We start from the raw sequence: 16,304 nt of genomic DNA, 5'->3' as shown, positions 1-16,304 counted from the left end.
CATAATTGACAAAGACACAGGGAGGGGAAAAATGGATAGAAGGAATGTGGTAGGAAGGCAGGCTACAGGGAAGGAAGGTATACTCAGAATGAGGGAGCAAGCAAGTTTAAAATTCAAGATGTACCCATATTATTTTCAGTGTCATGACTAGACAGAATAATGACAAAATCTAATATCCCCAATTCCAGTAGAGTTGCGTCTAGCAGAAGTGAAAAAAGAAAAACCAAAACTGTTGGCACTCTGCTTTCAGAATTGCATTGTTTTGATGTTCTGACTCAAGTCTTAAGCATGACATTTCATGATGGGCTAAGCTGTGGAGCAACCACACCCTATTCTTGGCAAAAGTATATATCATATTACATTACCAAGGAGAGAACAATGGAAAGTTTTTAAAATAATAAATAAACACCAAATCTTATTTATAAATCTTGTCAAGATATTCAAGGACTTGCCTAGGTCCACAGCGAACCCGCTGTTTGTTTGCTGTATAAGATGCCACATGCAGAGTAACTGCTTGAACAGCAAGCTCCTTTTCCATTTCAGCGTCTTCAGCCCTAACCATGGGGGGACCATCCTCTTTAGTAGTAAAAGTAGATCCAGGTTTTATGGCTGGACAGGGTCCAGGGCACTCAAAGTGAAGCAGACGGTTGTGAAGAATTATTTATGGCAGATTTTGTGATGCCTGTGTCGTGCTCTGATTTAATGGGAGGAAAGTGAAATCTGAAGCAGAGTGAATTCAATTTCCAAATTTTACTACGTGTACACACAAATTTTTATACTGGGATACTATTGCTGCCCCAGCTTCTTTTCATGGATTTCATTTTTTGCAAAAGTGAGTTGCTTCTTGAACAGACCCATGAAAAGCCGACATTGGTTCATCCACAAAAAGTCTTTAAGCTAACATTTTTCAAGTTCACCCAATGAACCTTTTCTACTGTGACACACACAATGTATGACATCTCTATGATGAGCAAACTCACATTTCGATGGAAATCACCCCTCCAAATGAAGAGAAAATAGTTATAGAATCCTTAAGCAAATGACACCAAAGGTTACTTTTGCTGGTTGTTCATAAAAACATTATATTGGCCTGTGGTAACATTGGCCATTTAAGAACATCACAACATTGCTATTTTGCAAGGAAAATTAAGTTCATGTGTTCAGTCTAATTTTAATAAGTGTAACTATTAAAGCAAGTCTTTATTATATTTTGTGCCTCATCTTCAAAGAATATTGCAAATCTAACAAAGTTGCACAATTAAAGAATAAGCAATATAAATCTTAGTTAAGAAAGATAATACATGACTGTACAGACAAATAAATATCAGTATCAAATTTTATTATGTATCTGATTTGAAAATATACCCAAACATATTATTGTTGATAAGAATATTTTGTGTGCATCATCTCTTTTTACTTCGGTAAGCAAATTATATTATTATGGTTCTTAAATCATTGCATATAAGTATTTGAAATATATCACTTTTGTTCATATGTGAAGTAGATGTAGATGCATTTCCCTTGCATTTTTATTTAATCTACCCAACCTCAGTCATTATTATATTAGACTGGTATGTCAGAATAACATATAAAGAAGAAATGAAATTGCATTTACTTGTAGAACAATAAATTGCTTGCCTTTATCTGTCTAACATAGACCTTTGGACTGAGAGAAAGGAGAAATAGAACAGATACTGAACCAATAATGGTCTTTGAAGAAATAGGCAGGAAAAGGATTAGACATTAGGAAATAACATTTGACTTCCTTGGTCCATTCATTAACAGTTGGGATATAAATATTATTTATAAACATATATGCATATATATATGGCCTGTGTGTTTAAGGTATACATAATATAAATTATGTATATGTGTATGTATGTGCATAAAGTATTTTAAAAATAACAAAATGGCTATGTATTACCCATTACCCAGTTTAAGAAATTGACTGTTACCAAAGTCTTTGAAGATGTCTGTTTAGGTATTAATTTATTCATTCAACAAATATTTATTGAAAACATACTATGTGCTTAGATCCTGTGCTAGATATTGGATACAGTGTTAACAAAACTGGAATAGTTCTTGCCTTTATAAAGCTCCAAGTCTAATGGGAGAGAGAGAGACCTGAGTATATAATCACACAAATGAATGTAAATACAAATGATTTATAACTATGAACTATGATGGGTTCTGTACAAGAAGGCATTGAAAACAAACAACAGGAAAGGCCAATTTAGATTGACAGATCTAGGAAGCCCTCTCTGAGGAAGATGAGGACTGATTGATTAACTCCTAAGATGAGGCATGAGAACTGTCAGAGCATAATCAATAGAAGCATGAGAGGAAGAGCATGCCAGCCAGCAGGAAGAGTGAGCGCAAAGGCTCGGGGAGCACAGCCCCATTTTACATTTATGTTGAAAGAAGGACATCCAATCTACATATGTGAAAACTTAATCCAAGAAATAATTCTCTAACATGTGTTCTCCTTTTGAGTGAGGGTGGCATTGTTGATATAACATGGTAAAACTTGTGCTCACTTTATTTATTTTTAACTTGTAAGAAATGTAGTAATCAAACATGGCAGCATATCCATTATTATACTGAGTTCCACACTTATTTGGCACAAGGATTAGGAGCTCACATCAGGGGATTTCACTGGGACTGCTTTTACACAGGTAACTTATTTTTTTATTTTATAATTTTTTTTTCCCTTCCTTAAAATTTTACACTGTGTAAATATGTAGCACATAAAATTTTACCATGTTAACTATTTTAAGTGTACAGTGCTGTGGCATTAAGTACATTCAAATTATTGTGCAACTATCACCACCATCCATCTCCAGAATTTTAAAAAATTCACCAGCTGAAACTCTGTGCACATTAAACATTCATTCTTCATTCCTCCTCCTTCCCCAGCTTCTGGCAACCACCATTCTAGTTTGTCTCTATGAATTTGACTGCTCTAGATACCTTATGTAAGTGGATTCATACATGTCCTCAAGTTTCATGCATGATGTAGCATGTGTCAGAATTTCCCTCCTCTTTAAGGCTGAATAATATTACATTGTCTGTACATACCACATTTCATTTATCCATTCATCTGTCAACAGACTCTTGGGTTGCTTCTACCTTTTGGTTATTGTGAATAATGCTGCTGTGGACAGGGGTATCCAAATATCTGTTTGAGTTTGTTTTCATTTCTTTTGGTATATATCCAGAAGTGGGAGTACAGAATCACAGGGTAATTCTATGTTTAATTTTTTTAAGAAATCAAGCATATGGTTTTTAATTCATACTTGCAACAAACGTTACATGCCAGGTGGCCATGCCAAAGGCTGGGAAGGAACAGACAAGACACAGACACTGCCTTCAAGGCTTCCAGGCTAATGTTTCAGTAGTTTGTTGTTGTTCTTATTGTTGATGGTAGTAATGATTTAGAACTGATTGATTAACTCCTTTTCTCAGTCTTCTTGAGATAGTAATATATTTGTACAGTATATGACTAGAGTGCCCTCATGACCCTAAGCTTCAGTAACTTGAGGCTTTGAGTAACTGAGTCAACTAGAATCAGATGGGAACAGTACATGTACATTGTCCTATAAATCAGATGACTCAGGACATCCCCAACCCTTCCCCTATGTACACCATCTATACTAATAATCTATACTAATAAAAGGGTAATATGCTAATTAGACCAGGTCAACCGGATATCTTCTGGTTGTCCGGTCCTCCTTCTGGACGAAGCCACGGTGGTGGGGGCTGAGGCAGAGGCAGTTAGGGGCGATCATGCCAGCAGGCAGAGGCGGTTAGGGGCGATCAGGCTGGCAGGCAGAGGGGTTAGGGATGATCAGGCAGGCAAGCAGGCAAGTGGTTAGGAGCCAGCAGTCCCAGATTGTGAAAGGGATGTCAGACTCCCCGTTTAGGCCCAATCCCTGCGGTTTAGGCCGTCTGACATCCCCTGAGGGGTCCTGGATTAAAGAGGGTGCAGTCCAGGCAGAGGGAACCTCCCTCTCTCCCCCCCGTGCGTGAATTTCATGCACTAGGCCTCTAGTCTGTAATAGTAGCTTGAAGAGAAAATCATTTCAGCTAAATTAGAAACTTGATTAATAGAACCAATACAAACAAAATTCTAGTATTATTATATGTTATCATTCTGGTCACAATAAGGAGGAAAGAGGATATATCCTCTTTTTTTTAAGGACATTATTTGGAATAGCACCTATGCCTTCACTTAAATCTCCTTAAGAAGAACTTTGTCACATGGTCATCACACATAGCTGCAAGAGAGGCTAGAAATGTCTCTTTTCAGGATAGCCATCTATGTTTGTTACCCAAGCAAAAAAAAAAGAATGATAGATATTGGGAGACACTTAATATTTCTGCCATGGGTATGTTGTTTAAATTTTATTGTCCTTAAAATGCAGGCATGGGTTTAAAAACTAAGCTATTAAGTACAAAAGTAAATGTATATGAGTAAACATCCTATGTATAAGGCCATGCTGAGGCTGACAAGACCATTTCTATCTTGGTCTTAGAAAAGTGAGAAGCACAGAGGGAGAGATGGGGAGGTGCAAAGGGAAGATATGTAACCAAACATTGAAACCAAATGTGAGGCCTCTGTGACCATCTGGACAAAGGTATACTTCTCTAAAGAAGATCATGAGAAAACCATCATAGTCACGTGCCTTGGACCTTACTGCCTATTTATTTTGCGCACTGCAGACATGCCTCCACTGGTATTCATCCTAGAAGTTTGCTCAGGTGACACATCGAACTTAGCTTGCTGAACTTAAATGCAAGAAACCTCCAGGCTAGGATTGTATCCCATCTAGATGTTCCCAAAGGCTTTTGTGATTGGCTCTGACCCTATAACCAGATCTAAGGACCAAGGGTTCTTCCCTTCATCTTTGGGACTCTCTGCTTTCAATAACTACTAGTTTCTGTGCTATGAAACCAACATTATATTTTAACTTCTAGGAAATGCACGTTAAAAAAGAAATCTCTGGATTCTTTTACCTATTTCTACCAATTGTACTCCATATTTCACTGTCAAAACACTTGCATATTGGTAATGTTCTTGTTATTGGCTTGTATTTAATTCTTTATGTTTTTATTCTGTATAATTTTTCCCTTTTGCCATACTTACCAATTTCAAAGTTTCTTCATGAAAATTTTTTAAAAAGAAAGGCCCACCACGTTTTCAAGTAGGAAAGATAAAATATCCAGTTTTACCTACCAACTCCATGTCCTTTTATGAAACCTAAAAAACAAACAAACAAAAACCCACTATATTGTAAGTTATTTTTAGTTATAGGTTTATAAGTTGTTTTTCAAGATTTCATTATATGACAATATTTTTGATAGTATTTATAATTGTGATCCTAGATAAACTTTCTAACTTAACAGGAAAACCATTCATCCACTTGGTGTTAGCAAATACAACCAACATATAACAGGAATAAAAGTACAGGCTCACAGTGATCTATTTATTTTAGAGAAAGAGAACTCTGGTTTTCTGTGGTTTAATTGCTATTTTGAAATTCAAATCTTATTCATTTTTTATTTAGATTTGCCTCTGTTTTCAGAGGCCATGTTTTCTTTTGTAACTCTTCTGCTTGCTTTGTTTTTTTGCTTCTGCTTTTCTCTCTCTCTCTCTCTTTTTTTTCCTGCTACCATATTGGTAGACATAGCATATGTTCATTAACTCATATCTTATTTTGACAAGTATTTATCTAATGTCAGTTATATACTAGACCTTGTGGAGAAACTGACATTAGGGCTATACTTTTGAGGCAGAGGTAAGAGTAAGGGCCTTCTAGGCAGAAGGGACAGAATGGACAAATATATGGAAATGGGAGAGCTTGGAGTACTGGGGCAATATCAGGAATTTCAACTGGGCCGGAGCATAACTTTCTATTATCCTGGGACTGGAAGCAGATCAGGACGTCCTTGAATGCCAAGCTGAGGAATTTGGCTTTTGCACTTTAATCCCACTCTCTCTGTATTGTCTATAAATCTGTTAACACCCCTTCACCTTATTGTCTGGCTCTGGTATAATTATTTTATCTGTAGTGGATGATGTCATGGAAATAGTACTGAACTAAGAATCAAGGGTCTTGGATTTATATATTACATTTGGGTTTAATATATGAATATTGCAACCATAATTCAAATGTCAGCCATTAACGTGGTGTCTCTCTATGTCAAAAAGGCTACAAAAGGCAGTGTATCTGTTGCCAGATTCTCTGTTTATCATGCCTTGCACATAGTAGGTGCTCGTAAGTGTTTGTTGAATATAATTCAATTAGAGGCCCGGTGCACAAAAATTCGTGCCCTTGGGGGGGCAGGGGGCGGTCTCTCAGCCTGGCCTGCACCCTCTCACAGTCCAGAAGCCCACCACCTACCATGGTAATTATTTATTGAGCTCTTATTTTGTATCAGGCTCTGAGCTAGACTGCAAATCCCTCACTCCACTGCCCACAACAGCCCTACAGTGCTGAGTGTTAATCTCATCATTTAACAGCTTAAAACAAAACAAAACAAAAAAAAAAACAAACACAACTGGGCTCAGACACTTTAAGTAGTTTATTTCCTTAATGTGTTTTTGGTAATCAGTGGGACAGCTAGGATTGAACAGATTGGCTCCAAAATCTGGGTTCTTTGCACTACACCAAGCGGTCTTCAGAATTCCTCTCTGTTACTGACTGGGGTCACAGATTCAAACCAAGTACCTACTGTGTGAGAAGCCCTGAATTAAGCATTGCAGACAATAGGAAAAAATGTGAGCTGAGACTCTTAGTGTTTTGGGCAGCTAGAAATGAATCAAACCAAATTTTAAAATGTGTTATGTTCCTTCCATATGGAACATGCAGTGCTAGACACTTTGTAGGGAAAGGAAGACTGTGAGATAAAGAATTTAAAAACATGTTTTCCCCCTTTAAACAGTCTATAATAGTGTGGGTCAGGGTCAGTAAAAGCCTACGTCTCACATGTTCCTGTTTTCTCTCTGCTTACTCTGTTCTCACCCACAAAGCCTTTTTCTTTTCATCTCCTAAAGGACTCTGTATCTTAAGGTCTTTTTCAATTTCTATTTCTTCTACTTGGGTACTCCTCACTGAGTTCTCAACTGGCAATGACCTCCTCTCTCTTCTCTAAATTCCTATGGCCCTTTGATCTACAAAGGGGCAGTGTTGCTTAATGGTTAGGAACACTGATGGCCTGGGTTCAGATCTTGGCCTTTCCCCTCTCTGGGTATGTGATCTTAGGCAAGTTATTTAATTCTATGGGCCCCAATCTTCTCCTTTGTTAAAGGGGATATATCAGTCAAGTATTCTGTTCCAGAGAACAGAATGTATCCTTGCTAATACTATATAATAAAAGGGTAATATGCAAATTGTACCCTCAACCTGGAGTTTGACTGGAGTTTGACCAGAAGGCAGGGCTGGTCTGACAACCTCCTGAGTCCCCTTACCCCCCACCCCCTCAAACAAGCCGATCATGGCAGGTGGTCTGGCCAGACCCCACCCATGCAAGAAATGGTGTGCCGGGCCTCTAGTCTAAGTATAAAGTGTTATCTTATGGGGTGTCAACTAATAGAGAATTGGAAAAAGTCTCTGGTTTGAACTTTCTGAAGACTCCCATGCTACTCTACAGCAACAGATCACCATAGGAGCAGCTGCCTCTTGCATAACCAGGAAGTCCCCTGCTGAATGGAAATACAAGGGCTTTAAGAACCTTGCCCACATTCTTTGATCCATCTAGAACTGCCTCTTGCCACCTACAAATGTAGTGAATGGCTAGCATGACTGCAGACAAAGCACCTTACTCTGTAGTCATTTTTACAAGCAAAAGAGCAAAGTGTGGTCTCTGCCTCACTTTCACCTTCCAAATCTTATGAAATTGTTTCTGAGTGGCCAAATCTAAGTTACATCCAGTGCCCTAGCTGCAAGGGAGTCTGGGAAATGTAGTTTCTTGGTTTCTGGCCTCTGTTTCAGGAGGGCACTGGTTGGGGTGAATGTGGATGCTGATCTGCCATAAATAACATCCATATGGGGATAATAAGTATACATATATTGTAGAGTTGTTGTGATAATTAAAAGAAATAATAAATATAAAGTTAGAACAATGCCTGGCATGTGAAAGACTCAATAAATGTAACTATTCTCATCAACTTCTCAGAGAGTTGTCCAGGTCAAAGCCAAACCACTTAGATACAGTCCAATTTTTCACCTGCTAATAAGTAACTTTGATGAGCCTACTTATAATAAAAGCACTAGTTTCCTCATCAATCATTGAGGGTAATAATTACTCTCTACCTTATAGAGTTTCTGCTTATATTACACTAGGTTATGTGTGAAAGGTGATTTGAAAATTTTAGCAAACACTCCAATCGCTTGTATGCTAACTGGGTATGAGGTGAATTGGAGAGCTACAGTCACCTGCTCAAATTCCAGCTCTGTCCCTGAGACCAGCAGTCAGCTTCCTGTAGTTTTATCTTATTCATTCGCACACCATTTTTCCTCCCTTTAATTTTCAGAATTAGCTAGGGAAATCACACAACTTCCACGCATGCCCGTGAGGACAGTAAGGCTCAGGTGCCACCATAACCACCTCTTTCAAGAGGGGAGATGAGGCCTTACCCGGGTCGTCTGTGCTTCCCACCCCTGAGTTCTTTCCAGAAGACCCTCTGCCCTCTTTACCCCAGTTACTCAACTGGCGGGCCATGTGAGAAGGCCCAACCTCAGGAAGAGACAGGTGGCTCCAGCGTGAACACTGTAACGTACTCTCCCCAGGGAGAGAAATTCCGAGAGTTTAGCTCACTCTTTCCTGCCATAAAGCACACTGAATGTTAACAGCTTGCTCCTGTCCAATCTGGTGTTTTTTAAATTAAGTATTGTTAAATCCATACCATTTGGAATGATGCTTCAGACAGCCCTGACACTCTTGCTTCTGCTTTCATTTCACCTAATATATTGTGCAGGGAGCCGGTAACCAGTATTACAGCAGCCGGGTTTGCTGCTGCCGCTGCTGCTGCTGCTGCTCAGACACTGGCAGACGGCTTTAATTTAGATACCTGAAGAGGAAAAAAGGAACTCGGCCAACGCCCTGCTCACATGCCATAAGAGGCCTTTCCCAGGCTGCCGTTAGCATGGAGCTAGATTACCTAGGGTTTGATGTTATTTTTCCTCGGCTCTGATAAAGGTTTTAGAAATGACGAAGAGAGGAGACAGAGAAGTTATACACTAATATGAGATACTTTCCATTGTCAGGTAGTGTGGACCTATAGTAAACCTGGGTAGCCTGCCTCCTGCCCCCTTGCCTTCACTATAAACAATCCCCTCCAACCACTATGACACCACTACCAACACACACACACACACACACACACACACACACTCACACACATGCATGGATGCGTACATATAAATGATGAGAGAGAGTGAAAGTCAGAAGGCCTCTTTCAAAGGCCAGTTCTAGCCGGTGGAGCCTGAGACAAGTCACTTCACCTCTTACAGCCTCACTTTTCACATAAAATGGGGCGAGTTACTTAACTAACTTCACAGAGTAGTCATAAAGGTCAAATGAGATGCGGGTGTAAAATCATTTTGTAAACTTTAAAGATATCACATAAACTTCACTAGTTATCAAAATTCACCATACCAGAAATTCACCTCCATCACCCTAACACTTGTTGGTTTTGTTCTCCTATTTCTGCAGTTATAGTAAGCTTGTTCGCCCTAGGATGCTTAATGCTTGACTGTGCAAATGCTTTTCCTCATTTCTAGGGGCATCCCCCAACCAGAAAGGAAATGCTACAAGCATAGGGACCAGAAGCATGAGACACTGTGGTGGGCATCCTCCTGACAGTCAAGAAATGATTTAGAGCTTGACTTAAAAAATATTCTACTATAAAGTGAGGGTTGTGGTGACCATCTTGCTGTGCATTGACATGTCCATCAAAGCCTAAAGAAATCTCTGACTCGACCATCTTGACAATATTTATTTCCAAAGCAGGAAGGAATCTAGACTAGCATATAAGTGGCTACCAGTTATTCTCTTATCATACCAATTTTTTCTATTCTTCTACAAATGGTATTGTACCATTACCATTTTTGCTATTATTCCTTCTCCACCACCTCTTCTGCCCTATTGACCTGCCTCATGAGTGAAGTTTAGGTGTGAGGAGGGAGATAAAATATTCCTTTTTTTTTTTTTTTTGCAGAACTAGTTGGAACTCTACAACTAGTAACTGACAGAAGAAAAAACCCGGTGGCAGAAAGCTCTAATGTGTAAAAGAGAGAGATGTAACATAGCTTCATAAATGAAAGGTTATTTCAATCAATCCATTTTTAATATGATAAAGACTTCAGATCACACCATTCAAGTATTTTTACAGTTACTCATGAATACTCTTCAGCTTATGAGCCTTCACCAATTTTTGAAAGACTCGCGAAATGAATCTTTGTGAAAGAGAAAAGCACACTTTAGGAACAGAGCCTCTGTGGTATGGATTAGTACTATCCATTTTCCTAGGTGAAGAGAAGGGGAATCCTTGTATGCCCTTGACTTTCCTCACAGGTTAAAAATGGGAATTTTAAAGCTCTGCTGTCTTTAATTGATATATCATAGGAAAAGCCAGTAGCCTGAAGTTGAACAACCTGCTTTTCCTCACCTTTCTGCAAAGCAACACTGCAGATCTGTATATAGGCAGACCTGCCTGTATTCACATGCCTACTATGGCTTCATCAGGTTTTCCATATTTGTGTGTTTCATGCCTCTTGTCGGTATTTTTTTTTTATTATTAACGAAAGGAAAGAACATTAGTGCTAAGTGTCTTCTGCCATATATATATATATATATATATATATATATATATATATATATATAGCCTATCAAGAGATCTACAAAGGAAAAGCTTCCTGGCGACACACCTATGGAAATGTAAGGCCAAGTTTGCTATTTCATTCTTTCAAAAACCCAGTGATTTCCTTAGCAGATAAGGAGAAAGACGTCCTTGTTGGACACTTGACACTTTCCTAAAACTGTAATAAAATCCCCTCTGGTAGAGTGAAATCTTGCTCGCTGGTGGATTAACAGGACTCAGAAGCTTCCTGCCCTTCCCTTGGCCTTGTCATCATTTCACTGCTTGTTAGCACTTCCTCCAGGCTGGGCTGGACCTGGAGGGTCATTCTCTCCATCCACTGAAGGAGGGAGAGGAAAAGGAGGCAAAACTCACTTCAGCCTTTTCTGCTGCGTTACAGCAGCTCTGATGAGGGACACGAAGGAGGAGGCTGAAACTGTCGGTTAAAAGGTTTGGGGATTAATTGAGGATTTAATTCATCCTTTTTTTCTCTCCCCTCCTAACGCAGACAGTTGAGAGTTGGCCATGTGTCAAAAGCAGGCTGTTCTTCAACCTCAAATTTCAGTGCCAGTCATCCCTGCCTTTGTTAAGGTCTTCTTTTTAAACGAGTGGATCTAAATTTCTAATTGTGCCTTTAGCCTTAGTAAATCTTGGGTGTTTAAGATTGTCACTTTACAAAGAATCAGCTTCCTTTTTTTTTTCTTTTTTTTTTTTAGATCAAGTCATTAATACACTAAGTAACTTATGCCACTATTTAGGTTTAGGGAGTAACTTCCAAAAATTTATATAGTCTCCCTTCTCCAAGTCAAGGGGAAAAATAAAGAGCAACTTTATGGAAGAGGAATAAAGCTGTTGTACAGCACACATTTAAAGGGCACATTAAGTCAGGTTTTGTCTATGATTCTCTTCCTTTATGGCATATGTTATATATTGACAGGGATTAAGTTTCTCTCCTGAATGGAACAATACAGAGTCACAGGGAGCTACTGTACTTTACAAAGCCACAGGCATCAGCACAAGCAAATGGCAAAACAGAAATGTATCTCACAAAGAACTAACCAGGTTAGTTCATAGCACAGGGCTTGGCTTCATCGTCTGCAGTTCTGCATCTTTTGCATTTCTCTCCTGGCTCTGCTGCGCGCTCTGCTCTCCTTTCTTTTTCGTCCTTTTCCCCTTCTTTTTTTGCTCGCACTGTTACACTTTCTCTGTCCCCCTGGCTTTGTTATTCAGCATGTCTGATTAGCAGGAGCCTGATTGGCTGGCTGCCTGCTCCGAGAGAGATTCCATTCAGCTTACCCCCCACCCATCCACCTACCCACCCACCCCTAGTCAGGAAATGTGAGCGGGGCTGATGGAAGCTGATAGGCAGGGCTGGAGTGTTAGCACCAGGACTGGATGTGACAGCAGGCAGAGGAGCACTTCGCAGCTTATTCAGTGTCCGATCCGGATTCCGGCAAGGATCCAAGCATGGAATGCTGCCGTCGGGCAACTCCTGGCACACCGCTCCTCTTTCTGGCTTTCCTGCTCCTGGTAAATGCCTTTTCCTTTTTATACATTGCTATTGCCATTTAGTCTGGGTGCTGTTGGGGTGCCGTGTATGTGTGTGTGTGTGGGGGGGGGAGGTATATCTTGATCTTCAAACGCCAGGTAAAATAATTTACGTGCTTAAAAAAAAAATTCTTTCAGAACTTTAACCCCAACTTCTCAAGCAAAATAAAGTCTGCCAGACGTTGTGGGATCAGTGAGAGGTCTATAATAATATCGAGACACGAACTTTGGGATAGACTGCACAGAGTTTGCGAGCTGGGGACTGTATAAATGATGGTGTGTATGCTTGGAATTTGGATGACAGGCGTCCTCAGATCTCTCACTCACTGCTGTGTTCCTGGAATTTTTTGAAGGATGGGCTATGAGGGGCTTTCCCCCACTGCCGTTAGGAACTCTTTCCCCTCTGTGAGCATGTGCTGCGGAACCAGGTAAAAGAGGGAATGAGCGCCTCTTTGCAGCCAACCCAGATTATAGCTCATAATTACTCCAAGTCATGTATGGATACAAGTTAATGCTGCTATTTATGAATTGAGGATTATGGTCTTTGATCTCAGATCTGCTTTTGAAGAAGAAGAAAATGCTGACTTTCTGTACGGCTGCTCTCCATAGTCGCAGTGATAAGATGCTCTGCTCTGGAACATCAGCACACTCTGCATTTTTGACTCAAAGTAAATGTTCCATTGTGACTCATACTTGGTTTTATGGGCAGAAAATGAACATTTACTGTCCAAAAAAAATCTACACTCAAAATATTAATAGCAATGCACATTTTTTAAACCAGAGTGTTCTGGGCAGGCAGCTTAGTAAACCTCATCTGAAGGTTTCATTCCAAAATTTGCACACACTGATTCCAAACAAACGTGATTGTGGCTCTCCCTGTGACTTTAAGGATGCCCACACTTCCTCAGGAGGCAACAAGGCCAGGGGGGGACAAGGTACACAGGCAGCGGATTATGTAGGTTGCATTGATTCGTCAATGGTGAAGGACTGTTTCGTTCTGATTACACGCTGACAAATTTGATCTGCACTATAATTATGAAGAAGGGAAGTAAGCCATTTGGTACAAATTGAAGATTCATCAGATAGAGTAATCAGACAGTGATTAACAATTTTATACATTTCCACTTATTGGCATCATTGTCACCAAGAAATCATAATGCTACATTGCAAAGGCTGTAAATATAGACATGTATTTTTAAGATTTCTTGAAAATTTAAAGGAGAACTGAATTTTAGGCATGAATGGACTGAAGGTTTAGCTGTTTGGGGGAATATAAAAAGCAGAATGCCTAGGTGTGCTTTATGACTACTGAAGCAAGCAATTTATGAAAGGTGTCTCATTTTTTCCATATGGGATGTGTTACTTACATACACACCATTAGGTTGCCTCGTCTTTTTTTTTTTTCTTTGTGATTTTTTAAAAGTATGTGTTATGTTCCCATCTAATTATATCATAAAGCAAATTACCAGTACACATTACTGTTTTGGTATCTTCCATATGAAGTATGATCTCATTTTACATTGGAAAAAAACTTTCCCATTCAGAAATAGATTGTTTTGCTACCCGTTTGGTAAATGCATTATATCCCTCTTTGATATCTTGACTATTCATATGTGTATTTGAGCACATAATGAGACTTATTTCAGGTTTAAAACATAAAACATATTTTGTTTCAATTACAATAATTGTATTGAGGATAAAATGAAATCAAATCCAGGTTTGTTTCATACCTGTATTTAAATGAACAGGGGTCCTGAGAGTTATGGTAGAAAAAAAAGAGAACTGGCATGTGCCAAGATACGCCCCTGTGCCGCGTACTGTGTGTCTGAAAGGGCCAAACTAGGCCGGTGGTTTGAAAAGCATTACAAAGCATCCACACAATAAACTTGCAAATAAGACATTTTAAAACCCATTTTAGAGATAAGGAAATAAGCTTATATTTGAGTCCCCAAATCAACACATAACGGAGAGAACATAACTTGTTTGCTTTTTACTGTGGTTATAAATTATGTAGCAATGATGGAATCAATGGCATATGCTGATCTTTGGACTTTGAGATACGTAGGCTTTTTGCGTCATCTTGGCCATTAAAGATGTGTACAATATTATGCACAGTTGTTACATTTGCTCATTAACTGCCCCCTTTAGCTTTGTAGCCAAAATTAAATTACTGGCCTAAGAGAAGGTGACCTTCGGACTGATCTTTAGTTGACTTAGAACTAGAAGTGTGACATTGTCAACTCAACCCTCAGTCTAGATAGAGAAATTGAACTGGTTGCCTTGTATTTTTTTCTGTAGTTCTTTTATACAAGAGTCTGTCTACTCTTAGAATTAATTTAAGCAATTTTGAAAGATCCCTTTAACTTAGTTGGAAAACACTCTGTTTTAGCGGCAAGCCAGTTTCTACTTCAAAACAGCCTTCATATCACTGGCAGTTGAATCATCCGTATCATGCCTTGCTTCGTGTGTACAAACCTCGAATGTGGTTCACTGAAGCCCTTTTTATCTGGAGCATTGTTCCTGAGAGAATGCAGTCCTTGTGTCTATTGTATCTCGTTTAGGTTACCACCCATACTTTCATGCAAAGCTCATACACCATAGACTTAATTTTTATTCTGGACACAATAGGACAGTAGTACTGACCAAAAGGTTTTCATCCTGATATTCAGGTCAAATGAAGCCACATAACCCAACTTCCCACATCTTCCCACCCTGCTTTCCTTTTTCATTCTCCTTTTCTTTTTTGTCCCAATTGTTTAGCTCAAAAGGAATGTGCCAGAAACCATGACCAGCCATTGACATGTGTGTCCATCCAAACTTGAAGTCAAATCACTTCTTGTCAGAAAGGCATTTAACCAAATTTGCATTTGCTTTTTGTTTCTTTTAAGTGGTTTTAAGCTCTTTTGCCTGCTATTGTGGGAGTTGCAAGAGTAACACTCAGAATTATAATAAAGTACATGTGTTTTCCTGTTGAATTTCTTTTTCTTCTCTGCACTAATTTATACATGGAAACTAGTCAAACACAATAGCCATTCCCTTTAGTCACTCTGGCACTCTCCTCCACTATTATCTAAGTGGATCTATCTTGGATGGCTAGAAGCACCATTAGCTTGTGGAATGAATGTTAAATCCCTTATTTACAGCAGACTGTGGTCTGCTCCAATAAGAGGTGTGTGTGTGTGTGTGTGTGTGTGTGTGTGTGTGTGTGTATACAAACACCTTTGTATATATATTGTTTATTATCATGTCTAAATTGTCTTTAAGTCAAACTTAAGGATTTTTTTACATAAATCTGCAAAACAGTGAGGCACTTCTTTTAACATTATTTTCTTCGTGTTTTTGCAAAGTTTCTTGTCTAGACATGGTCAGCTGCATTTTTGTTTTCTCAGGCTTCTGTTTTTAGTGTCTGGTCTGTTCGGGACCACTTGTCTCCGTTATTATTTTCATGTGAACCAGTTCTATTGCTTTATATAAGTTGAGGCAAGTATGTCCAATAGTGGTCACTAGTGAACTACAAAAGAATCCTATTACACCAGGAATTTCCTTCCTTGAAAAACGACATGGATTTTGAAGACTTGTGAGAGAATGAATAAATGAATGTATCCGTGCATTTCAGTAAGTGTTAACACATATTTGATTCCCCTTTATCAATATGCATGACTAAGCTAGAAAGCACTTCTCTAGCATGTCATGGGGTAGGCTGTTACTCAAACTTAGGAGCAGCACAAACTTTATCCTTATATCCTTATAACAAAATTGAAGGAGATTTAATTCGTGCAATTTTAATCAGTAAAGTGTGGTTAACCCTTAGACTTGGAACTCATTTTTTTAACCCAGTTTACATTGGTGCATTTGGCACAGGATTTATATTTGGATGAGACGTGATCTGGTGTTT

The 16,304-nt window shown here is 39.0% G+C and overlaps 1 protein-coding gene across 3 annotated transcripts in view; it reads left to right on the top strand.

Moving 5' to 3' along the window:
• Positions 1-16,304, top strand: part of ADAMTSL1 (ADAMTS like 1) — a gene marked incomplete at both ends in the record, with an annotated part of 891,527 nt that overhangs the window by 485,206 nt on the left and 390,017 nt on the right. For 2 of the 3 annotated variants that reach the window (XM_081104273.1, XM_081104272.1), the window contains one exon: positions 12,329-12,391. The exons of the other annotated variant lie outside the window; for it this stretch is intronic. In XM_081104273.1, the coding sequence (XP_080960399.1) occupies positions 12,329-12,391 (63 nt within the window). Of the gene's footprint in view, positions 1-12,328; positions 12,392-16,304 lie in introns of those variants that run through there. 3 annotated transcript variants of the gene reach the window in all.

This window comes from Myotis nattereri, assembly GCF_964212035.1.
Source record: "Myotis nattereri genome assembly, chromosome: 12".
Lineage (NCBI taxonomy): Eukaryota > Metazoa > Chordata > Mammalia > Chiroptera > Vespertilionidae > Myotis > Myotis nattereri.
The sequence above is the reverse complement of the archived record's forward strand: the minus strand, read 5'-3'. Positions and strand labels throughout refer to the sequence as shown.